General features: G+C 45.3%; 1 protein-coding gene across 3 annotated transcripts in view; it reads right to left on the bottom strand.

Moving 5' to 3' along the window:
- The window catches only part of SEL1L3 (SEL1L family member 3), a 797,084-nt gene that overhangs the window by 319,777 nt on the left and 451,143 nt on the right, over nucleotides 1-26,164 (bottom strand). For all 3 annotated transcript variants that reach the window (XM_069631849.1, XM_069631850.1, XM_069631848.1), the window contains exons 10-12: nucleotides 20,256-20,467; nucleotides 9,020-9,199; nucleotides 834-953 (exon numbers count right to left, since the gene is read on the bottom strand). In XM_069631849.1, coding sequence (XP_069487950.1) covers nucleotides 834-953; nucleotides 9,020-9,199; nucleotides 20,256-20,467 — 512 coding nt within the window. The remainder of the gene's footprint in view (nucleotides 1-833; nucleotides 954-9,019; nucleotides 9,200-20,255; nucleotides 20,468-26,164) is intronic.

The raw sequence follows: 26,164 nt of genomic DNA, 5'->3' as shown, positions 1-26,164 counted from the left end.
TTGTGTTCCTTTTCATGGTGCATGTGTGTTGTTCGTTGGTTTTTGTCCCATTCGGCGTTGAAGAGCCAGGTTTTTAGAAGTCCGTGAACAACCAGTCTCTTTTTTAAATTCCTTCTCCTAGTCGACAAAGCCATCAATGGTCTTGCTCCTCTGTACCGGGCTGATTGTACCTCAGTTTACTCACCATCTCATTCACGCCGATCATCCTCTGCACCCAACCTCATTGTAACAAACAACCCTACTTGCGCCTCTTCTCATTTGCGTTCTTTCTCTCTACTCACCACGCTCCACTGAAACCCACTGACAATAACAATTAAAGCCAGCCCAGCTGTGGATCTCTTCAAAGCGTGGCTGAAACTTCACTTACTTGCTAAAAAGGGAGCTAGGCCTGCCCTCTCCCCCATCCTACCTGATCTCACCAGTGCCTCCAGTGACACTTAAAAATGGAACGTTGTACATTTTAAATAGTGCTCTTCTTAAGTTTGAAGCACTTGCCCCCTAGGTTAATGTTACCTTTTAATTTTGCACTCTCATAAACTAGCTCATCATGTGTTCTCATCTTTATGCTATTGTACAGGCACCCTGCGTGGGAATGTAGGTGATTTGTTCAAAATGGACATGCTTGTTCTCCAAATAAATACAAATATGAACTGATATATATTTTTCAGTGTAACCCCCCAGGCGACAATTTCAATCTACAGTTTTTAATATGCCACATTTTCTATACTAATGCGAAGGTAAGGTTTACAAAACATGTATTTGTGTGCATTCTGTTCTTTTGCAAATGAGTGTATTAATAGTCATGCACTGAGGAATTCACATGTCGGTTTTACCTGGGCAGCCACATCGCCTCTTTCTGCTTCATGCTTGAGCCACAAGAACACATCGCCATTTTCTTTTGTTTGCGCTTTTACATTTTCATCTTCCATTAGCCTTACAGTTTCCACATATGCCTACAGAGAGGACACAAAGAGAACGGATTACAAATGATTCAAATAGGAGACGGAGGCCCTCTTTCAGTGGGGACTGATTATTGGGCAAATCAAGGACAGAAGAAATGCACAGCATTAACACGCATCTGCATCTCTTTGCTGGCGAAAGTCTCCAATAATGGCACAATCCATGAGTGGAATTTCATATGTTTTCTGTAAACATACGGAGAATCCTCTGCATCGCCAGACAGTTGCAGGGGCTGAAAGTGACACTAGTGCTGAAGGCGCCTGGAATGACACTGCATCAGTGAGTGAGAAATGGTAGAATGAGCGGCATGGCATGGTCTCAGCCCGAAAGCGGTGCACATTGCACTGCGAGTGCTATTTGCACATTTCTACATTTTTTTCAAAAAGTTGCTCTGCACTGGTGTAAAACACTATGCACGTTAATGTATGCCGAAACATAGTGGAAACTGCAAAAGGTGTCTCGCTGACTAGCCTGGTAGATGCAAAAGCAGTGTTGTCAATGGGCAAGTAAATATTCCCTCATGTCTTTTCTACCTCGCGGATATTGAGGTAGTGATAGTGCATACAGTAGTTATTAATAACTCCTAATGTAAGTTTATGAATATCTTACATTTTTGCAGGACCCGGCGGGTTTCCTGAAGAAGTGAACCCTGCCATTATCCCAAAGGGAGGGTCCAGTAGCCTGCCAAAGGAGTGGACTGACTGGGGCCCCTGATCATACAAAACTAAACATATCATACAGCGGCTTTGCAAGCTGTGAGTGGAGCCATGGGGCGGTCAACTGGGGAAATGGTAGTTACACGGCAGTTACCCATTCCTTCAAAGCACTCACACAGCTGAATCAAGCACCCAGTTACACGGCCAAGCCCCATTCTTGCTGACCAATAAAAGCAGACCACAGCAGAGGAGAGATGCGTGTGTCAGATTCAATTAGACCAGTTAACATAGTGAGGTCCGATTCATATTTGCCCATTAACGAACATAAGGGCAGATTTCAGTATGCCTAATATACAACAAGACGAGATTCTAGGAGACCCAGTTAGTATAGTGAGGTCCGATGTGCCAGGGAATACTCCAATATGCAGAGCTAGTACAGAAAGGCACGATTCCACCGAGCGCTGTTAGCACAGTGAGGCCAGATTCCAATGTGCCCTGTTAGCAGTGTCGGTGTGCGCAACGAATCCATGTGTATGGCAGCATGGGGCTTCACCATGGAAGATATTGATAGTGACAATACTGGTTTATAGTGTTTGTGCAACATCATCCAATCTGCTATATTGCGAATATTAGAATAGATTGTGGCTGCAGCTATAGCAACTTGATTTTCAGGGACCATACAACCCTAGATTGTGTTCGCATCCTCATAAACGTTGTTTACAGTAGGCATAAGGGCATAAACTAAGACATCTTCCTGCAACAGCTCCTTGTTGCCCATGGGCTGTGTGAGTGCGTTATGAATGCAAATAAATAAATAAAATAAAGTGGACACAAAATCAAAGTGATTTACACCAGGAATGCTGTCATTTACTATAGACTCATTTTCATAAGATGATGTAAACTGGCAATGCTGGAATATATGATATGATATGATATGATAAGGTATTTGTAACGCGCCTATACACAAGTGTTTCAAGGCGCGACGAGGCAGGGAGGGAGGGAAACAAGGGGAAGACGGACAAGCGATCCTACTAGGCCAGGTGTCATTCAGATCGCGCAAGTGCAGAGGTAAGGGGAAAAAGGAGAAAGTGCAGGGGGAGGAGGTGGGGGGAAAAGTGCAGTACAAGGTAAGTGGCGTAATGAAATAATAATGATAAATAATAAATAAAAAGGGCCAGCTGGTGGCAAGTGCGAGGTAAGTGCAGAGCAAGTGCTGGGCAGGGGGCTGTAGGGATACAGTGACAGTCCCACAGTGCAGGGGGAGCCAGGGGGCAGTGCAAGTGGAGAGTGGCTGGGCCCTGGACCGAGGTCGCTGAGAGTGGCCCAGATGCAGGTTAAGTGCAGAATTCAGTGGGGAGTTAAGCAGGTTTAGCAGGGGAGAGGGAGAGAGAAGGCAGAAGCGAAGAGGAAGGTTTTGAGGTGCTTCCGGAACCGGAGATGGTTCTCCTCAAGTTTCAGGGAGGCAGGCAGGCTGTTCCAGAGGGAGGCCCCTGCTGCGGAGAGAGATCTACCCCCAGCGCGTTGCTTCGAGAAGCGGCTGACCATGAGGGAGTTAGAGATGGATGAGCGAAGGGCTCGTGAAGGAAGATATTTAGGAAGAGAGAGTTGAAGGTATTTAGGCCCCAAGCCCCAGAAGGCCTTGTGGACAATGCAGAGGGTTTTGAACTTAATCCTCGCAGCCACTGGGAGCCAGTGAAGAGATTTCAGTCCTGGAGAGATACGGACCCTGGGCTTGAGGCCAAGGACAAGTCTCGCAGTTCTGTTCTGGATAAGTTGCAGAGGGCGGAGAGTGGAGGCAGGGAGATTAAGATAGAGGCTGTTACAGTAGTCCAGCCTTGAGAGAACCAGGGCTCGGGAGACAGTGAGCTTCTGGGGGAAGGAGAGGAAGGGAAGAATACCTCTGAGGAGGTGCAGCTGGTAGTGTGATTTCTTAGAGACATCAGATATATGAGGAGAGAAGGAGAGTGTGGAGTCGAAGATGACCCCGAGGTTTTTAGCCTTGCATGTAGGGGCAGGAAGGGGGCCAAGGGAGGCCGGCCAGAGAGCTGCAGGGAAGGAGGGAGTGGGTGCGCCGATGAGTAGAATCTCAGTCTTACTGGCGTTAAGGCAGAGGTCATTGGCGGCACACCATTCCTGGATAGCAGACAGACAGTCGGAGATGAGGGAAGGAGAGGAGGAGGCCGAGGGTAGCCTGAAAATGAGCTGGGTATCGTCCGCATAGCACTGGAAGTGGGGGCAGAGGGCGGCGATGCGGTGGGCAAGGAGTGCCAGATACTGGTTGAAAAGCCAGGGAGAGAGGTTGGATCCCTGGGGGACACCACAGGTGGAGAAAAAGATGTCAGAGAGGAAGGAGCCCATTTGGACCTGGGAGGGTCGACCAGAGAGGAAAGAGGTCAGCCATGCCAGAGCCTGACCAGTGATACCCAGGTTATCACGGAGACGGTTGAGCAGGATGGCATGGTTGACAGTGTCAAAGGCAGAGGAGAGATCGAGCAGAATGAGAACACAGGGAGTGTTGGAATCGAGGTTCAGGAGCAGGTCCTCACGGATGTTCAGGAGAGCAGTTTCCGTGCTTCTGGCCGCTCTGAAGCCGGATTGATGGTCATGAAGATTACCCACAGATTCAGCATGGAGGTTAAGCTGGGAGATGGCCAGTTTCTCCAGGAGCTTGCCCAGGAAGGGAGTAATGGAGATTGGGCGATAGTTGGCCGGGCAGGAGGGGTCGGAAGAGGGTTTCTTGAGGAGGGGGTGCACAAGGGAGTGCTTGAGGGGGGATGGGAAGACTCCAGAGGCGAATGAGTGGTTGCAAAAGTCAGCCAGGGCAGGAGCCAGGGAGACGATGTGGTCCTTGATGGTTTTGGAGGAACAGGGGTGAACCTGTTTAGACGAGGCTTTCATAGATCGGACTTGTCTGGAAACCTCGTCAGCAGAAAAAGGTGGAAATGAAGAGAAGGAGGGCGGAGGGGCGGCTGCAAGAGAGCAAGAGGAAGAGCCAGGAAGAGAGGGAGGGAGGAGAGGGGAGGAGAGTGAGGACAGGATGTCCTGAGTTTTTGAGATGAAGTGCGAGGCCAGTGCAGTGCAGAGGGCCTGTGCAAAAGTCAGCCAGGGCAGGAGCCAGGGAGACGATGTGGTGAATATATATTGTGGGCACAGCTGCATTATAGTGGCTTACAATAGCAATGCTGGCATATGCTGTGAACTCTGACATCATCAAAATGTGGTTGAATGCTCCTGTGTACTGTTGGTGGTATGGCATCTACTAGAGTTTTTCATGCATTACCACAGAGAACCAATTGTAAACTGCATGACCTTTTAACCCATTTTTCTCAAAACATAGGTTTTAAAATGCACCATTTCAACAGAATATTTTAAAAATATAATCGCCTGCCACCACTGGCTTTTAATCGTTTACAATGTCAGTGTCCCCTCAGGAGACCCCCCGGCACCAAAGGTTGCCTCAGTTCTGTGACTGGCCTCACACAATGGTGGATTGAACATTTGGGGAACCAGGCGCCGCCACCCCCTTGTTTCTCTGTTAAGTGTAGGATGTACAAATTGATTCAAAACCTTACATCTTTAACCTGGTGCAGTTTGCACTCAACAACAAGGTATGAGTGGTGGCCGAGGCAGGCTTGAAGGTCTGTGGAGAAGAATAAGCTTCTTCGAGATCCTTGGGGTTTCCTCTCACACTTTCGCTTTGTGTTAGGCCGCTGAGCAGGGCAGTGGGGGAACTCCAGACTGAGAGGGGCGAAAAGGGATGGAAGGAGCGATCAGCAAAATTAGCAAGATGTTCTTTGACGTGCAGGGGGTTCAGGTCTTTCCTGAGGTCAAGGGTGAAAGGGGCTTTTTATTTGTGGGCTTGTTATTTGTGTTGACAACTTGTTTTGCAGACAGGATGCATAGCAAGAAAAGGGTTGTTTCCTAGTGCTCTGTCTCTTGCACTCTGTTTTTGACCAGGCATAAGGGTATTTCGGTGTTGACGCTTTGCAGGCGATGCAGGATGTCTTGAACATGATAAGTGCCTAAAGGAGGAGAAGACAGTGCCACTTCTGGTGGTGCAGCAGTAGTACAACTAGCGTTACTACTTCTGCTCTTGGTAGTAGTGCTGCTAGTACTGCTGGTAATAAAGGAACTAAAACAACCATTGGTAAGAGTAGTGGTTCTACTACTGGTGGTAGAAGTAGTGCTACTGTTGGTAGTAGTACTATTACTACTATTAATAGTACCATCACCACCTCTGATACTACTGCTATTGGTGGGTGATGCAGGATTAGTAGGTAAATTAACTGGTTGCAAAGTAAAAGAAATTGCAATCTTGCATTTTTCTTCTTTGCTTCTATAATAGATAGAACTTCACTCTCCTTCACTGATGTTACTTTCGCTTGAAATGCTTGAAAGCAACTAAAAAATAGATGACCTCTTTAGCAAGAAATATGCATACAAAAATATTGAAAATAAGACAGATTGTAATATTTCTTTGCTGGAAAATAGTCCAGTGATAAAGCATTAACAGTTATGAACAGCACTTTTTATTTTCGAAAACCTGCATGTCCCCTTATAGTCTAATGCTCACTAATCTGCTCCAATGTCAAATATTAATATGCCAGGTTTACAGTAGCGTAAACCATGGATACATTGACTTGGGAGGATAGCTCAGGGGCAACGGGTGCGCCTTGGAAGCAAGACAAAGTGAAACAACCCAGGTTCGATCCTCGTCCACGCTTAGAATCCTCTGGGTATTTAGCGCATTATAAATAACCAATTACAATTTTAAAAAAGCCCAAGTACAGTCACCAAACGTGCCCACTGTTTGCTATAAGCAACTCCTGGACCTTTAATATGGCCTTACATCTGTTTAAATGTGGATTGCCGTTAACTATTTTTCCTAGTGGTGTCACAAATCAAATCAATAATGAAGAGAGGCAACAGTGGAATCAGATGGTTCGTAGACACTTTATTGACTTTGTGAACCAAGCATCTCTAATTTGCATCTACTGTGTTTTACCAATTCACAGAATACTACTCCTGAAGCAAACCTGGACATGCCAGGAGCATACGTGAGATGGTCACGTGCAAATGTGATTCACAAAGATATGCTGAAGGGTATCCACAGATTTGCAAATTAGCAGGTCCAAATCAAAAATGCTCAAGGGTATCCCCTGGTTTAAACCAACACACATCTTTGATCATCTTTGACCACATTGACACCCTGGCTCCTGCTCTGGCTGACTTCTGCAACCACTCCTTCGCCACTGAAGTCTTCCCATCCCCCCTGAAGCACTCACTTGTGCACCCTATTCTTAAGAAACCCTCTGCCGATCCCTTCTGCCCGGCCAACTATCGCCCAATATCCATCACTCCCTTCCTGGGCAAGCTCCTGGAGAAACTGGCCATCTCCCACCTAAATCTCCATGCGGAGTCTGTTGGTTGTCTTCACGACTATCAGTCTGGCTTCAGAGAAGCACGGAAACTGCTCTCCTGAACATCCGTGAAGACCTGCTCTCAAACCTCGACTCTAACACCCCCTGTGTCCTCCTCCTGCTTGATCTCTCTTCTGCCTTTGACACCATCAACCATGCCATCCTGCTAAAGTGCCTCCGTGATAACCTAGGTCACCGGTCAGGCCCTGGCTTAACTGACTCCCTTCATCCCTGACGACCCTACCGGGTCCAACTTGGTTTCTTCCTCTCTGCTATCTTTTCCTCTACCTGTGGTGTCCCCCAGGGGTCTAACCTCTCTCCCTGGCTGTTCAACCAATACCTGGCACTCCTTGCCCATCGCATTGCCGCTCTCTGCCCCAACTCTCAGTGCTATGCGGATGACACAGCTCATTTTCAGGCTCCCTTCGGCCACCTCTTCCCCGTCCCTCATCTTCGACTGCCTGCTATCCAGGAGTGGTGTGCCGCCAATGACCTCTGCCTCAATGCCATTAAAACTAAGATTCTCCTCATCGGCACACCCACTCCCTCCTTTCCTGTAGCTCTCTGGCCAGCCTCTCTTTGCCCTCTTCCAGCTCCCACCTGCAAGGCTGAAAACCTTAGGGTCATCTTCGACTCCACACTCTCTTTCTCCCCTCACATCTCTGGAATCTCTAAGAAGTCACACTACCAGTTGCATATCCTCAGAGGTATTCTTCCATTCCTCTCCTTCCCCCAGAAGCTCATTGTCTCCACAGCTCTGGTTCTCTCCAGGCTGGACTACTGCAAGAACCACTTTCTAAATCTGCCTGCTTCTACTCTATGCCCTCTGCAACTCATCCAGAACATGACTGCGAGACTTGTCCTTGGCCTCAAGCCCAGAGATTGTATCTCTCCAGGACTGAAATCTCTGCACTGGCTCCCAGTCGCTGCGAGGTTTAAGTTCAAAACCCTCTGCATCGTCCACAAGGCCTTCTGGGGCCTCAATACATTCAACTCGGTTCCTAAATACCTTCCCTCTCGAGCTCTTCGCTCATCCGCCTCCAACTCCCTCAGGGTCAGTCGCTTCTCCAAGCAACAAGTTGGTGGCAGATCTCTCTCCTCGGCTGGGGCCTCCCTCTGGAACAGCCTTACTGCCTCCCTGAAACTTGAGGAGAACCATCTTCGGTTACGGAAGCACCTCAAAACCTTCCTCTTTGCTTCCGCTTTCTCTCCCCCTTTCCCCTGCTGAAGTCCTGGCTGATAATGAGACTAAACGGGTTACCTAGCCACCCATCTGATCTCGGGCCTATTCCTGCCAGTTGCACGCTTGCACTGCCTCCCTGGCAACCCCTGCATCTGGGGACTGTTTTCTGTATCCCTACAGTCCCCTAACCAGCACTTATGTCTGCACTCATCCTGCAATTGCCACCAGCTGGCCGTTCTTTATTTCATGTTATTTATAATCCCATGTACTGCACTTTTCCCCTCCCCCCGCACTTTTCTTTTCCCCCTTCCTTTGCACTTGCGTGATCTGAATGATACCTGACCTAGTAAGATCGCTGTCTGTCTTCCCTCTGTTCCCCCTCCCTTGCTTCGTTGCGCCTTTAAACACTTGTGTATAGGCGCGTTATAAATGTCATATCAGATCAGTGCCTTAATGTATATTCCGTCTTGACTGTTCTGTACTGAATACAGGGAAAAGGGTCATTTCTCAAAATGTAATTGGTGAGAATTCAACCAGCAAATGGAAGATGTATTCCATGAATATAAAAAGGGAGAACAACTTGCGAGTGATCAAAAAAGCAGTAAGAAAATTAGATACTTAACTGCGATCCCTCTTCCCCTTAGAATACGCCTCAACTCTGTGTGAATCTGCCAGTCCTGATTCATCATTACCTGTGTCATATTTGTTTGGCAGAAACAGCGACTGATTTAAAGACTGACCTTTAGGGATTGATTTCATGCAGAAGATGTAAAGAGGATGCCAATAGTACCGGATTTTACCTGCTCTCCTTGCAAAGTCTGATGATCCTGCGGCGTCTTTTTGGCGATATTATTGTAGTAAGCATATGCAAGGTCCAAATCTAGTGTGTAATTGTCGATGCCTTGGTAGTGTTTGTACCCAAGTTTCATCACAGCCAGCCTTTCGTCTCCTTGAGCTCCAACCAAACTGTACAGCAATCCCTGTGGTACACATAAAACACAAATTAAGAAATGGAAAATAACGGTTTATGTGATCATTTTGGTTTTTGTGGGTCGCCCAACAAAAATACCGATTTTTTTTGGCCGATTTTGGGAGGCCTACAAAAAGCGAAAACTTACATTGCCAACCCCCTCCCCTCACCCCTCCCCTCCATCACACTGCACAACGCCACCCCCTACTACCGACGAGCCAGCGGTAAAGGTTTCAGACAGGCAATGTCTTACCAGACCAATACAAATAAGCACCAAACCCCCATCAGAAGAGTCGCCCACCCCCTGAGAGGGTTTCACTCATTGGGATGCCATCATCCCATTACTATCAATCCCATGGCTTCATAGCAACTTATAGAACACGTGTGCCATTGGTTCCACATGCAGAACACAGATGCATGCAATGACTACAATGAACCAGCATACCACCAACTAAACATCGACTAAGAGCATATAGGTGTCCAGTCACCCAGAAAACTATCCATTTGTCTTTCTTGAAACTTGAACACTACACTGAATTCCTTCATATGGCCCTTTCAGTATCACCAGAGACCATTGTACATTGACTGATTGACTGCGAGACTGTGGAGCCCAATCAAGAGCCAATAGCACCATGGCATTACCACACAAACCCACAAGCTGTTAGGATTTCAGGAACAAAACAATGACGTGGAAGCGGAGGGGCGCAAAGTGCAACAAGCACTTTGCCATCAGAGATGTGGCTGAAGAAAAGAGGGTGAAGGGAGGAACGTCTGCCAACACCTCCCTCTCCCTGGGTTCAAATATTAGACAGTTATGATGCAAGCAATGTGCCATTAATCCAATAGTCACAAGGAGGACTCCTTGTGTGGTGTACTTTCAAAGTTACCAACTTCTGGGGACCACTACTCAGCCAGACGGATGCCCTTTCAGACTTCGTCCCCAAAATATTCTACTGGGGTTTGGGATGAGGGATTATTTATTCATGTGTTGAATGAACTGAGTGACCCTGTTGCGCATCAAACTCAATGTGGTGGACAAAGTGTGTAACCCAATGGATTTGTCAGCTTTGCAGCTCTGCACCCTTAACTCAACTAAAATAGAATCTACATGTGCTGATGGGGTGGATTCCCTTCATAGCGTTGACTCTGTGCCCTGTGTCGCTTGTTCCCCATGATGTCGCTTTGTATCCCTCTTGCCCACTATTCTGTCGCTATAAACCCAGCTCCCCTAGTTCCTGTGATGCCCCGTATGTCGTGTACCCCTTCCCCGTTTCCCGTGATGTCGCTATGTATCCCTCTGTATGCCCACCCCGCCAGTCCCCGTGATGTCGATATGTGCCCCTCAGTGCCTGTGTGTCGCTGTGTGCTTGTTCCCTGTGATGTCGCTGTGTATCCCTCTGGCCCCCCCCTTTCTGTCGCTCAACCCCAGCCTCCTAGTCCCTGCGATGTCCCTGTATACCCCTACCCCTTCCAGCTCCTGTGTTGTCGCTGTGTACGCCTGCCCCCATCTAGTCCCCCTTGATGTCACTGTATACCCCCAGCACCTCTGTCCTGTGATATGTCTCTGTGGCCCCTGCATGCTTGCTGTTTGCCCCTACCCCGGTCCTCCATGATGTTGCTGTGTACCCAACCCCTACGGTCCCCATGTACCGTTCCCAAGCATGCCCTCCGGTCCGTGCATTAGCACTTACACAGTCTGGATGTCTCTACAGCTAGTCATCACATTCACGCTGCCCACGGCCTGTAGGAGTGTCTGTGTTCTCCCTCATTCCCTCCCTTGTCATCGAGTCCCTCAATGATGTCTCTCTGTATCTCTTCCCCTTCTTGCTTGCCGTCGGTCCCAGCCCCGGGCCCCCGCGATGTCACTGTGTACCCAGCCCCTCCAGTCCCCATGTATCATTGCGAGGCATGCACTCCTGTCTGCCTCAACACGTGCACGGTCTGGGTTCTCCAGACCGCGTACAGAAGCTAGTCTTCACATTCGTGCTGCTCATTGCCTGTGGGAGTGTCTTTGCGTTCTCCCTCGTTCCCTCCCTTATTGTCTAGCACCTGCGAAGCGCACTGTGCCTAGGCACTTTGTGGATGAACCCTCATATCATATCACTACGCTTACTTTCTACCCTACACCATCACATAATTAGAATACAGATAAACCCCTCGATAAATTCGGCCTAGCTGCTCACTTACGAACACTACCCCATAATCACCCATCACTGTAATAAAACGCAGCTATAGCCCATGACAAACCGGCCTAGCTGCACACGTAAGCGTCCTACAGGCCTAATGCAGCCAGAACCTAGTCTGGCTGTCCACCCTCCAGACAGCACACTTTCAACTGATATGATCACCATCACACCTAACACTAGGATGCAGTCACCATCAGCTGCACACATAACTGGTGCACCCACGCACCCTACAACACTTACTCTCTCTACTGACCTGGACTGTGGTCCCCGAGTTCGTTCAACCTAGCAGCGCTTTTGGGTCATACCAATGATATATAAAGCGCTATATAAATTCCAAATAACATAACATATATAATATATCTCTGTTTGATGGGTTTGTTTGAAGACAGTTGTAATAATCTCAGGCAGCTTTCTGCGCTATTTGAAGAGTTGTGCTTTGTCAAGTGTTGGGTGAAACGGGTAGCTAGATCAGAGGACATTATAAATGCATTCAAAAGCTATTAAATGTTTCATATAGCATGTGCAATTTAGTATAGGACATATACAAAGTGTAATGTAACAAAGAGTCCAGTATGCATTCTGATCATCTTTTAATTGGTGAGCATACGCATCATATCAGATAAAAATATTGTTTTATTTTTAAAGTATATTTCTGTTGTTGTTTCAGCATGTAATGTCAGAATTCCCCCATATGATATTGAGATGTTAGTCCATGTTATACATGTGCTTCATGTTTGGTGTATGCTTTGCAGTACATGATAAACCGAGCTCTGTTCTGAGACAATGCTGAATTATGTCTCTAATGCACTCTCACAATCTCCCATAATGTGCCGTGGCCCCAATATATGTAAATGAATGATTATGTTTGCACATGACAATGCAGAGTTATCAACGAACCAGCCCGCACCGTGCTAGATGCAGCCATAGAAACAGTCACTCCTGTAGGAAAAACACCTATTGATGTTAAAATAAGCATGACTGTTCTCACTGCAGGCAGGGCCTGGGCAACAAGTGTGTGAATAGTTTACCCAGCAGGCATCTGTGCATTAACCATAAGTTCACATCAGTGAAGTCAGCAGGGGCACCGAATGTACCAAAATAAGAGAGGCCTGCGAGGTGGATCCATCCTGTGACGTTAGGTTTAACCTCACCTGTGCCGGATTTGCAAAAATACAGTGAAATGCTCAACTTGCTAGTTATAAATGAGCTATTACCCTAGAATGTGTTTTGCCAAAGTGAATGGCAAGGTGCTTAGAGGTTAGCAGGAAGTCTCACTTTTTTATGTTGAGAGATGACATGATGTGACTCCCTCCCAACGATTAGAATGATGACATGTAGCATTGAGATGGCATAATGTACCAAATATGGAGTGAAGATGCTCAATGAAAGGTGTGCACATTGATTTGCTTTTCTTGTATAGTGGTTAAAGCCACCCATGGTTTCCTATTGCTGAATGAAATGAAAGAAGTACGAATAATAATACCGGACCAACTTCTTTCATGTCAGCCGAGAGCTGACAGTGGCCGAGTGCTCATACCAATCCTTAAATTTATCTAGTGCCAGGGGTGTGGGGGGAAGGGGTACTTGAGATATATTGGTGAAGATAAAACTGGGATGAGTGATGGGCAGTCCAAAGAGCACCCCCGACGACTGTGATATCAGAATTCATAGGAGAGGATAGCTTGCCTTTGAACCAGACAGTGTGGGACCAGTGGATGACCCCCCGGAAAGCACTGGTGGGGACCTGGACAACCACCATGGGTGGAGGAAAGCAGTCCTGAGGGCTACCAATAACCAAAACCTAAATGCTGGTTGGTCCATGATGAAATGCAATAAGCAGATGGGGAACCATGGAGGGCAACTAACTGTGGACCTCCCAAAGTTTGGGTTTGCTCTGAGAGTAGGGTATGATTAATGTGGAACCAGTGGTTGTGTTATGTTAGGTTGTTTTGTTTATAAAGCGCCAAAGCCCTCAAGCACTGAACAAAGGGACAGAGCTACAGAACAGGAATACCAGGATTCTCAGGTTTCTTTGCATAAACATCCTGGTCTTCAGCAACTTTCTAAAGCAAGATGATTTTCTTCCTTCCGGAGTGATTCTGGTAGCTCATTCCAGGACCGTGCCACCCGAACGGGGAAAGAGCGGGCATAGCCCCAGGCTCTTTTGTATCGATTTACTCTAAGGAGGCATGCCTCAGCTGAAAGAAGGTTCCTAGTGGGTTGATAGATTCCCACCTTCTCTAAGATATTGAGGGGCAGTCCCAAAAATACACTTATGTCCTGAGGTTAGCAACTTAAAAAGGACCATAGCTGTCAACGGGAGCCAATGCAGCTCTCTCTCCGAACTGCTGTCACTAGTTCTCTCCATGCCATGTGGTGAACCATAGGCATTGCTTCGTTTTGTATTTTCTGCCATTTCTGTATTGCATCCTTACTGGCACCCCCCAGCAGAAAGTTACAATAGTCCAAACGCGGTAATATAATAGCCCGTGCCAATTTCGCACGGTTATCCTTTGTGACCATAGGACAAACCAATCTCAGTGTATTCCTCCCAATATAGTCCACATGGGCATCCACATTAAGATTAGCCTCCATGTAAGTACCAAGAGCCTTCACCTTGGTAGCCACTGGAATCAAGCTGCCCTCGGTCAGGAAGCTGGAAAAATCCTGACCTAAACACTCCCTAGTGTGCTTGGACCCATAAATCATCAGCTCGATTTTCCTGGCATTTAAGCACAGCCAATTAAAGGACATCCATTTTTTTATAAACAGGTAGATATTATTTAACCTCTCCTAGTCCTCTGCATAATTTCTGCTAAATTCCACTGACAGCTGAAAATCATCAGCATAATTTGTGAAGAAAACCCCCAATCTCTCCAATTCCAAGCACAGGTGCTGGATACATATGTTAAAAAGTGAGGGAGACAGGCATGCCCCCTGCGGGACCCCACAGACAATGGGATACGAATCAGACGAGACATCTTCCCAATGAACCCTGGATCTACGTGCCTCCTGAAACAACCTCATCCACCTGACCGCCTCCCCTGAGAATCCCCCTGTGACAGCCAATCTCTCCAACAGTATTGTATGGTCCAGTAGATCAAAAAATGTTGATAGATCAAGCAAGATCAGCAGCCCTGATCCACTCCTCTCCAACACTGTCAAACATCTGTGTTTGGAGGTCGACCAAGGCACTCTCTGTGCCATAGGTGCATCGAAAACCTGATTGTTCCAGATGTAACATGCCTACAGCCACCATATGTCGTTGGAGCTGCATGATGGCCAGCTTGTCGATCAATTTAAGAAAGAAAAAAGGTATTGGATATGGGCCGCAAGTTTGCTGCATGATTAGGATCCAAACACTGTTCTTTCAAAAGGGGCGTCACTGCATCATCCTTGATGATTTGCGATATGACGCAGTGATTAAAGGAGGCATTAGCAAATCTGCACAAGAATGGTGCAAAAACACCATGATGTTCCAAGATGACCTTATATGGCAATAGCTTCCCCTGGACAACTTGTGGGATGCATAGCCTTTAGAATTTCTTCAATTTCTGAGATCGTTACAGTTGAAAAACTAAAGTGCGGAGAAGGCGCCACCAGATTTTGCTCTCTAGGATCAGAGGGCATTTGGTCAGCCACCATTTCTTGTTGCCAAGTCCTTGTAATATCACCTACTGTTACAATCTTCAACCTGTCCAGCTCTTTACAAATCTTGGCCTGAGCAAGCACAAGCTTGTCTGCAAATGCCTTTTGAACTTGTGTGCAATCTTCTTTTTTGGGGTTTATATTTTGGTTTAGTACTTTAGGCTTTTCCCATGTTATAAACAATTTAAAGAGTTCCTTCGTTTCATTTCCTGCCCTGCTTATTTGTTCATTATAATGGTTACGTTTGGCTTCTATGATCTTGCCTTTATACTCACCAGTGTCGATGTCCTACCTTAGCAAGGTTGAGGCCTGGGGGTGCTGCTTCTCCGGTGAGAAAGGGGAAAGGGAACAGAGAAACAGTCGTGGAGGTGAATGCGGTACAAAGAAAGGGACAAAAATGGACAAAAACTTGCCGAATTGATTGTAGTGATATGGACACAGATTGTCTCCGATTATTTTCCAGGAAAAAATGAAAAAGTACCAATTCTGGAAAGCTCCAGCCTCCCTTGCAAGGTAGTACTTTGCATGTGTGAGAAGTGGTAGCAGTACGATACAGGCACATGTTTGGTAGGGCGCTCCTTGTCACCTCTAAGGTGTGGACAGTTCGCCCATGACAGAAGATGAAGACAAGCAGAGGGTATCACAAGAAATGGGTTCCACATTCTAGAGAAAAAGAATCTTCAAAAATGGCGGCCTAATGAACATTTTCACAGGATACCCCAATACACATGCTGGTCAAAAAAAGTGACTACTTGCTACTCACCAGAGAACTCCCACCATACAAAATGTAGCCGTTAAGACACGCAATAAGAATGTGTTGTTCGTGACAAATCTTCTACCCATTACTTGCTCATGATTTAACAATATGTAAATCCACAAAAATCCTGGGGTCACAGTATAAGCAATACATGCACACTTGGGAAAAGAAAGTATTCATTAAAGCACATGTGAAAATGTAATATTTTATGCAAAATAAATAGATTTATAGTCAGTGTGCGTACTGCCATTAAAAGGGGAAAGCCAGGATGAAGTCCATGTGCTTAGCTGATTTTCTGAATTGAAATCTGTGGGAAAAATGACAGGGTTCCATTTTGGAAGAAACTACTCTTTCCTGGATGATTATCTGATTCAAAATGGCCACCCTTAGACATGACCCTAGGCAGCGGGAGAAGTGCACACTTGGGGTGAAGGAGACAATGTGCAGGCCTGTGGTCTGAATAAAAGGACTTTGGCACCAGTTTTAAAGGGGTGCACCTGAGATGACGGGAAGGGAGAAGACCTCCACTCTGACAGTCCTGTCATGGTTTAGTCTGAGCCTGCCCTAGGTATTAACACTCCTCACTTTGTGAGCCCATAGCATTATTTTGTTTACCCGCCTGCAGTAGATCACAGGAAAGTGACTCCTCCATGGCATCAAAACAAGAGAAAGCTAGAAGCTCAACTGTTTCCGGGAGTAGCGCTCCTAAGTCAGAGGCGCACAATGCTTGTACCTGCGCTGTGGGAATCTATGTGACCACTGCACCTCCTGTAATTCCGCCAACAAAAATGTCAACGACCATTACGGTGCGGCGCAGTGATCATATAGTTCACTGTGGCCCGCATCCCTTTACCCCGCTGCCCCCTGGCCACTTACCTTAACGGCGGCACACTTCTGAACACTTCCCTCGATCCCTGCGAAGCATGGTCCCTTTTTTCTTTCTTTTTTTCTTCTTAAACTATCTTGTCCCCCGCTCTCCTTTTAATGGATGCGGGAGACAGCCTGCAACCCCGACCACCATTACCACGACTAAGAAGAGCGAGGACAACCCTGCAACCAATGCTCCAGATAAGATTTTGGAGGTGGGAGTATTTTACTCTGTATTTTTAAACTTTGAGAGTAAATGTGATTTTAAGAGAGTAAAAATGACTTTTCTCCTTGGCAAGAGAGTAAAATGTATGCGGCATCCAGCCGACGTGTGCAAAAACTGTATTGAAATCATTACTATGCAGCAGCTTTCTGCATTGTGACAGAATACGCCTTTCATTATTTCTGACCATTTGATCTCTCCTGTATATATTTAAATGTTTAAATCACAAAAACCTAGCCAATTATATAGCAAACATGAATTTGATTGTGTGTTTTGAGATTCGATAGCAGAATTGTCTTTTGATGTTTAATGAAAGTCCTAATTTCCTGGAGCTATTACTACCTAATGGTATGCCAGTGTTATGATACAACAGTGCAGAGAGACATGGACTCCATGCTAAATTCTATATCTAATCTAGTGTTCAAATGGTTATTTATATAGCTCTTTTGGCAAAGCGCTGTGCATAGAACATATTTATCACAATTACCACCAAACCAAAGTCGGTACTCCTTTATCGACCTCGAAAGGATGAAAGGCTGAGTTGGACTTGCCGGGATTCGAACCCGCAACCTACAGATCACGCACAGATTGCAGCAACGAGTGCTCAACCGGCTGAGCTATCTTATTGGCTAACATCCTTCAGAGGTTGGTTAAGTGAATATCGACTGAGGTATAATAATCACAGTACCTAGATGTATGACGAGCCATTCATGAAGCGCTACATCAAGTTAAATACCTATCTGGATTATCACAGGGACAGGTTTTGCTGAGTTTCTATTTCAATTATCAATGTAACTTTCATTTGTTTGCTTTTGAACAGCACTTGCACTTCCTTGAAAGTCAGGTTTTGGATGTTTTAATTGTAGTCCTGAAGATTTGAGAGGCTAGAACACCTGTGATCAGTGTAATGACAATCACTCATCTTTGAGCAAAGACTCTGCTGCCACTGACCATTTATAGTAATGTACCCCATTGACTGTAAGGTCGAATGGATGTAAACTAAACTAGACTGTGCATAGTCATCATTTTACACACTGTTTTTATAATTAGAGTGTAAATTAAATTATAACTGTAAACATTATCTGCCTCTGCATGATTATGCACACAGCACCGGAACTTTGAAAAATACAATTGTGCAATGCTGGTTTGCTTTCACTGGGGAAAAAAAAAAAAAGCATAACTTGTTAATAAATATGAATTATCAATTGCAACTTTGTTTTATATCTTATTAGTTATACAATCCTTAAATTCAAAGAAAACGTGCACAATGCTTCTGAAGCTGAATGGAAAGAAACCATTCCTTTTATCACAGTGTGCAGTTTATTTTTTTGAAAGGCTTCATAGAAATTCTGTTTCAGAGGTGGCTCGCAATTACATCCATGTAGATAAACCTCAAAAGAAGCCTTCTGGTTTTTTTCAAGTAACCTGACCTTTGCACTGCCCTCTGCTCTAAACCTGTGTGTAAATGTACCCATGAAAATAATAAAGCTGTCATATTTACAAGATTTTCATGCGTAAAAAGGCCTCGTACCCACCTTATCTGGAGGCCTGCTGCAACCCCTGCTTCCCCTTAGTCGCAGTACTGGGGACAGCATTTTTTTACCGTGCAAAGGCGCAGGAATCGTATCAGGTGACATAGTGTAGTCGCAGAAATGGTACAATTTCTGCTGTGGCGCTTCAGCAAACAACTGCTGCCTGCTTCTGCCCCTGTGCTCCATTGAGAGGCAGGATGCACTACACCTTCAGCACTTGATGAAAAGAAACCATCTTCCTGACCCCCTCCTACTGCCACAGTCACGGGAGTAAAGCAGTGTTGCTGTGTTTCAAGAGAATGAGTAGACCATCTATGTTCCAGGCAAAGAGAAAGGAAAGGCTCCCCACACTTTTACCCACACTTGTTCATGGTGTGGGGAGGAGAAAAGAAATCAGCTCCTGAGGATCATTCAAAGGAAGAAAGAGATTAGTGTGTCCCATAGATTTGCTGCATCAAAACACTCTGTTGTGTATTGATAAAAAAGGATTGCCTGCTCTCTTTCCCATCCCGTGCGGAGTGGGACAGTTCTTCAATGCAGAGCCCGAGCAGCAGCACACATTGTACTTTGGGGCGGCCTGTATCAGCCAGTTAACACCAGCTCCCTGCAGGTGCCTCACAGCAGGATTTCCAATCACTGTGAATGAGAGAGAATGATGAGGGAATGTGGAGATGCTAGCTTCCACTAGCAAGTAAGCTGCCAATTGTATTTCAATTTGGGGCCCTATTCCTTTATTTTTGTCGGACTGCATATGCCAGGGATTTGCTAATGGAACCATTTACGGTTAAGGACAGTACGTAATGACACCGTTACTTCTGTAATCCAAATGGCCTGTTCTCTGGAACAGTATAGTTTCAAACAGACTGCCCTCCAGGGCTTTAACAGAAGAACAGGATCTTATGTACTGGAGATCTCTGAGGCAGACTCAGAGGGAAGAGCAGACCGTTATGGTAATACTTGACAGTGATTAGCATAGTACTTACCTTAGTGTATATTGCTCTTTTTAATGCCATTTCTATCACATCGTTGACATATTTATTGATTTGTATAATATATATCAATTTAAGTATGCATTAACCATCGGCAGTTCCTATGTAAGTAATTATTTTACTTATTAAATGCAAAGTAATATTAATTTTTGTTACACATTACTTTTTCTTTGGCTTCCTTTTAATTCACAGAATTTTCCTGGGGTTCGCTACACTCCTTACTACCGGTGGAGACACGTTTCCTTTTTATGCCATTCAAATCCAGGTACTGCACCAGCGCAACAGCCATGAGGTCCCCAAAAGAGCTCACAGCACCCTCTTTATGAGCTTGGCGTAGCCTGCCTTTTGGCACTTTTCTTCAGGTAACAAACTGTTCCCCTTGAAGTTGGAATCTGGCTTTAGACTATTTGTATTCATAGGATCCCCCGAGTATTGTACACCCCTAAACACAGGAGTTACTCTTGATAAATAACAAAGTGTGCAGATATCATGAGAAAGTGTCTGCGAGTATGAAACATGCGTTGGCTTGACTCGTACCCATCCTTATGCACAAATAAAACCAATCAAGAAACAGCAGTCATAAAGCTGTTCGCAAATTCTTATTTTTGGAGATATTGTTTGAATGTCAAAGTTAAATTTTTAATGCGCAGCTTTACAAATTATGTACTTGGTGTCTATGTATACTGCTTGAGAGGTTTTTCAATGAAATACACATCATAAAAATGTGTTCTCATTAACAGGGCAATTGGCCTTTAAAGTGACCACAAAATAAACTCAAATAGATAAACAGCGCATAGTACACCTCACTTTCTTATCCCATTTGGCAACCACTATGTGGCTGTCTAATAGTTAAGCAACTAATACCTGCATAGCATCCCTAGGTGCAGAGAGTCCAGTCTCATGAATGACTGCAAGCACATGTGAGGCTTTATGGTAGCCGCAGCAGCTGGAATCCATCAGAGCAGGAATGGAGGAGCTCAGATGCTCGAGACCGTCCCGGCCAGACAACCTCTTCATGATGTCCTTAAAAATGATTTTGCCAATTTCTCTTGCCAGCTCGTGGGGTTTATCTAACACTAAAACAAACAAAGTTAAAGTTAAAGTAAGTGCATTGGTATTAATTAAACACAAATTATCTATTTTTAGATCAGGTTTTAAATACAAATGAAAAATTACTTAACTGTAACAATAGTTCTTTGGCTATTATTTTAATGTGTGAATATATGGACAGCATCTGACTGGCCCTCACTCTCCCGCCAATGCCCCTACCCCCACGCATAGGGTGTGTAATCCTACAAATGATACCATTAGTTCAGGGCATCCTCCCAGATGTATATGAGCTTGATTCATTTTCAGACTACATGTCCAGAACAGTGGCATACATTTTACAAATGCTTTTCTGTCTTGCAAAAGAAAAAAATCCAACAAAGAAAACACTCTCGTAATACTGCTGTGTTCAAAGACTTTCTGCAGCCAGCGGGCTCGAAGAAATACATTACATACAAGTCACTGCTATGCAGACACCGTATGTGCGCTTTCCCTATGGAATTTACAAGTACAATTTAGTGAGAGACCCTGTGAAAAGCCACTGATGCCACCCGATTAGAGCAGGTTGAGACATACATGTGATTGAAGCAGTCGATTTTTGACTATCCAACCTTTGAGTCTCATCTGGTAACATCATTGGCTTAACACAGAAACCTCTTCCTGTGACTATGACTGCAAGGCTGACGAGGAGAAACACCGAAATGACCATCGACAGAAGTATTCACAGTTCAACTAACAAAGCCAAAACAATAACTGCACAGCCCGTAGTAGTTAATAATAATAATTTAGCATTTATACAGCGCTACAAACCATCAGGCATCTGAGCGCTGCTTATTATTACCCACAGTGTGTGGTGCTCATTTATCAACCTCGGAAGGATGAAAGGCTGAGTTTGGCCCTGCTGGGATTCGAACCTGTGTCAGCAGGCTGTGCACTGATGTCAAAGCGAGCGCACAACTCGCTTTACGATTTACTGCTTCATTTGGCTCCATGTCCTCATCAGTTCGGAATACATGAACCCAGCCAACATGCGTGTGCCAGAGCTGGCATGCTTCTTTCTCACGCCATCCTGGGTAAAGTTATCCTCTTTTTCCATAGTTCCACATTTATTTATATTAACTTATCCTAAAAATTCAAAGGATTCGGTTTGCGAACATTAAGAATTTTACAAACAGAACATGGCATCAATCGGATTGAAAAAGACAAATAATATGGAGTACATACAATGGGTGGTTTTCTAGTTACTTTGCAGGAGTGAAATACCAAAATAACTATAAGTGGTTGTCTTATAAAGCAGCCATTTTACACATTTTCCAACGCATAGAAACCCACAAGTAGCCTGCACAGAAGCTTAGAATGTAATGTGTGCAGAGGATCAATCTGCTAGGGAGTTTGCTCAAGAACTCAAGCATTCATTTGCCCAAACCACTTGTGTAAAGACTGGAGGGGGATCACTGTTGTACTGCCCACTATATGGTTGGGTTAGAGACACAGAGGCACCCGGCAAGGCTCTCAAAGGGTAGCAATGGATGAGCAACCAAGGCTCAGACTCAAGGGAAGCGATGCAAGCTGGTTCTTAGGAACAGTGAATCACCAAAGCACCCCACAAAGAAATGTCCACAAACTATGTTATGTGCTAACACAGTTATTTTATTAACTTGCTTAGGTTTAGGTGAATATATACAAATAAACAACACTCACTTTGTACTATGACATTCTACTCAAATAGTTAACACAATATATACACTACTATGTGGTATTAAAGTTACCCTTAGTTCAGTAATAACACACCAATTGTTAACAGTTATTAAAAAGCATTACAATTACTAAACATTGTTTAACCCCACTGTCATAAATGTAGAAATGCATAGAACACTGGCAGAATACTTTTCAGGGTAAAAATGCAATTCTGTGTGACGATCCCCCCACCTGGGCAACCTCCAAGAAAAGGTAAGTTACACTTTGCCTTTATGTCAATGCCCAGTCCTTATGTGTTCATTGATTGTCTGCTTTTGTTTCTACAGATCCCATCACCCCCAAAGTACCTGGGAATCAACAGGGGAGCCGGGCCCACGATTAATATAGGGCCCTTGGATGAACCCTGGCGATTGAAGTCCCTCTTCCTCATCACAGTACCTTAGGTGCCTTGGAAGGTGAACTGGTGGATTATCTCAGCTTTACTTAAAGGTTGTTGCTGTCGAGCAGGAAAGGGAACCAAGCAGTGTCCGAAAGGAAGCACTGGAGGTCTGTCGCAGTGGTCTTGTTGGTGGGCTGGTGTGTCGGCTGTGGATGTCCCATAAAGCTGAAACTCACTGTGTTCCTCAAAAAGGCTTGGGATGTGAGAATGAGTCCTTTGGTTTCCATCAATGACCTTTGATGGCGACAGGTTCAGTGACAGAAGTAGGTGTCAGGTTTTGGTATTTCACGGTTGGCCGCTGTTCGGTTCTTTGGTTCTACAGCCACAGCACAGATGTCAGGATGGCTTCTGGCGACTTGGACTCTAGCACTAGACTTCTCTGCAGGTCACCACCAAGTCTGGACCCTCTGGACTCTTTCTTTGGTTAGGAATGACGGAAAATCCACCGGCGGGCACTTCACTGCAGGTGGCGACACTGGACTTCCTGAGCCATGGAAAAGTGGACAGATGTCGTGACCGCAGTGCTACTTACAGATTTTTTCAGTCGGTTGGAACTTAGCACACTCCGGGCATTGAGCAGAACTATGCCAGTGTACATCCTTTTCTGAGTGTTCCACATACATCTGGATTTCTTCTGGTCATGGACAGCCTCCAGACACAGGACAATGTTGGTGGAAATCCTGAGTTCAAGATGTCCAGACACTATTCTTCTGGAGCCAGGAAGATACCTCTGCAGGACTACAGGTACTCACAACTGGCTTTCAGGACAATTCGGGTGAAGAACAGCAGTTTCCCCTCGTAGTTACAGGAAGAGGTTGCCTGTCCAAGTTCTCTCTTGAGAAGTCCTTGAATCAGTACAGCAGCCATTGGATCTTGTGAAGAGTTTCAGCTGGTTTCAGAATATGCCTCCAGGAAACTCCAGGCTTCTGACACAGGAGGATTCTGAGCTTCTGACACAGAGGTAAGTGAGGGGTCTTCTGATATATACAACCCCCCCCCCCATTCACTCAGGCGCAGCTAGGCTCAGTCAGCCAATCAAACACTAGGGCATTCATCAGGCAGCACCCAATCAGGCTCACCGGCATTCAAGTCATTCACCCAGAAACCAGATGCTGAAAACAGTGCATTTGTACTGAGGGCTACTCACAGGCTTTCAGAGAACACACTACATCAAATCCAGTTTCAGACAGAGCTAGACCAGAGGCATTTTGAGACACAACCAAAACCAGAGACCCACAACACAGAATGTGAATTGACCCCCCCCCCATGCATTTATGCAGGCCCCAACCCTAGGCTGTACCCAACAAAAACTACCAATCAAGGGAAGTGAGACAGAGCCAGGGCTTTTCAGGACTTTGAGAAACAGACAGGAAAAGGCAGGAAGCCAGGAGGCTTCCAGTGGTCATTTGCATTTGTTCAGGAATCGAAGGACTCCTATGGCAGGGACTAGGTGTCCCAAAATGGGGGAGGCCCAGAGCCACAGCAAAGTCAGTGTGTAGCTGCCACCAGCCCATACCCTGTTATGTGGGGAAACACACAGGTGCCCAAAAACACACACCACGGGTACCAAGGTCTACTCCTACCCATGGGTGCCATTGGAGTAGCCCATAGGTATTTTTCACCAAATAATAAAGATAACAAGCTGCACTGCCAGAGGAAGATACTGGACTCCTGTGGCAGAAAATATACCAGAAATGCATACAGGGAAGTTGTGGGACAAAGACGAGAAGGCCTCCAAAGCTATTCCAACATCACAGCTTGGCATTTTATCAGCAAAAGTCAGACTTTAAAATTACTTTCTGCCAAATAAGTAATGTCTCAATCATCAATGTTAATGCCTCAAGATTGTTGTAGTTGATAATCAGTCAGGCTACGAAATACAGACCCAACAGCTCACAAAAACAAAGAAAATAACCAAAACAGATGCCAGAGCCAGCTACCACTAAGGGAACTGAGGTGAAGAGTATTCCTTTGTTGGACATAGCGATGGGGGGCCAAAGTCTGAGTCGTCTGCTGTTAAAGATACTAACAAGCAGAGAAGACCCTATGTTTACATCCAACCGAATAGTCCTCCACCTGACCTGGAAAATACTAATCCAACAAAGCCAGAGAATTGCATAAGTCCTTGGTACTTAAGTTCTATACCTATCCTGGGTTACAGATATACACCCTCGCCAGATCTATATAACCAGAACCTAGGATCAAGTTCCTAGGGTAATCTGAAACAAAATTACTCTCAAGAAAGAAAATCAACCACCCCTCTGCCTACCCTAAAACAAACTACTAAGACAACGTTCTGCTTCCTCTTCCTAGTTTCCAGGATAATGGATCCTAGTATAAGAGTGAGTGAAGACTGGTCAATAAATACAACTGTTATCAGAATTAACAGAATTGCTCCACTAAAATAAGCAACTATATTCAGAGAAAAGGGAACAGAGGTCTAAGCAAATACCACTCTGCAGTCAAATGGAAAGAAAACAGATTGGTCAAATATGGCATTGGTCAAATTGTGGGATCCCAACAAAGGAGCCATAGTAGTAATGCTCTTAGAAGCACTGAGTCCTTGTGGACAATGACAGAAGAAATACAATACAGTTAAAACGTCACAAGGAGAAGAGGGGAGGGGGAAAAAAGGATATGCCAAACCATTCATGATGTTGTACACTCTCTGAAACTACCCGGGCACTCACTGAAAAACTGGTAGAGACAATAGTGATAGCGCTTAATTCCTTGGCCCAAAATGAAATGAAAAAAAAAAAAATGAAGTCCAGTGGCGAGAAAGATGTGACAATTTATTTATTTAAATTTGTATAACCCGTCACTCACCCGTAGGTCTCAGCGTGCACATAGAGAAGACAAACAAAAGCTGGAATCAAGAGATCGGTGGAAGAAGTTACATTATGCCATATTAAAAAGGTGTGTCTTGATTTTATTCTTAAAATCTTTCAAGGAAGTTATCTTTCTCAGATCAGGTGGAAGTGCGTTCCATGCCTGGGAGGCCTGAACATCAAAAGAGGTGCCACCAAACCCTTTCAGTTTAAATTTAGATTGCTGAAAGCTGGCCTTGTCAGCAGAACGGAGTGCACAGTCGGATTAGTATATCTTAGTACGTTTACAAAGATATGCCAGGGCTTGAAGATTCAGGCATTTATCGCTGTGTCAGGGCCTTGTGAATGAACCGATGGTTCACGGGGAGCCAATGGAGCTCCTTTGTTACTTGGGTGATATGATCACGTCTGGTTAGATGTTTAATAGCCCGAACTGCCCCATTTTGAATCACCTGGAGTGCTGCTAGGTTTGCCTATAAAGTGCCTAGAAGCAAAATGTTGCAGTAGTCCAGGTGGGAGTTGACAAGTGCTGAGGCAAGGAGGGCCATATTATCAGACAACAGAAAAGGGCAAATGGGACCTGGAGGTTTACTAATGTATCCACAGGATGCTCATAGGCAGGCTACGTGAGGCTTCATGGATAGTTCAGAGTCGTATATGACCCCTAGGTTCTTAACACTATTAGCAACTGGGATGGTGGATCCCGCTATGCTAAAGTTTTTGAAGTCTGCAGGACGTTTTTTTAGCCGATGCCCAGTGGC

This window comes from Ambystoma mexicanum, chromosome 6q (assembly GCF_040938575.1).
Source record: "Ambystoma mexicanum isolate Mex_15411 chromosome 6q, UKY_AmexF1_1, whole genome shotgun sequence".
Taxonomy (NCBI): Eukaryota; Metazoa; Chordata; class Amphibia; order Caudata; family Ambystomatidae; genus Ambystoma; species Ambystoma mexicanum.
The sequence above is the reverse complement of the archived record's forward strand: the minus strand, read 5'-3'. Positions and strand labels throughout refer to the sequence as shown.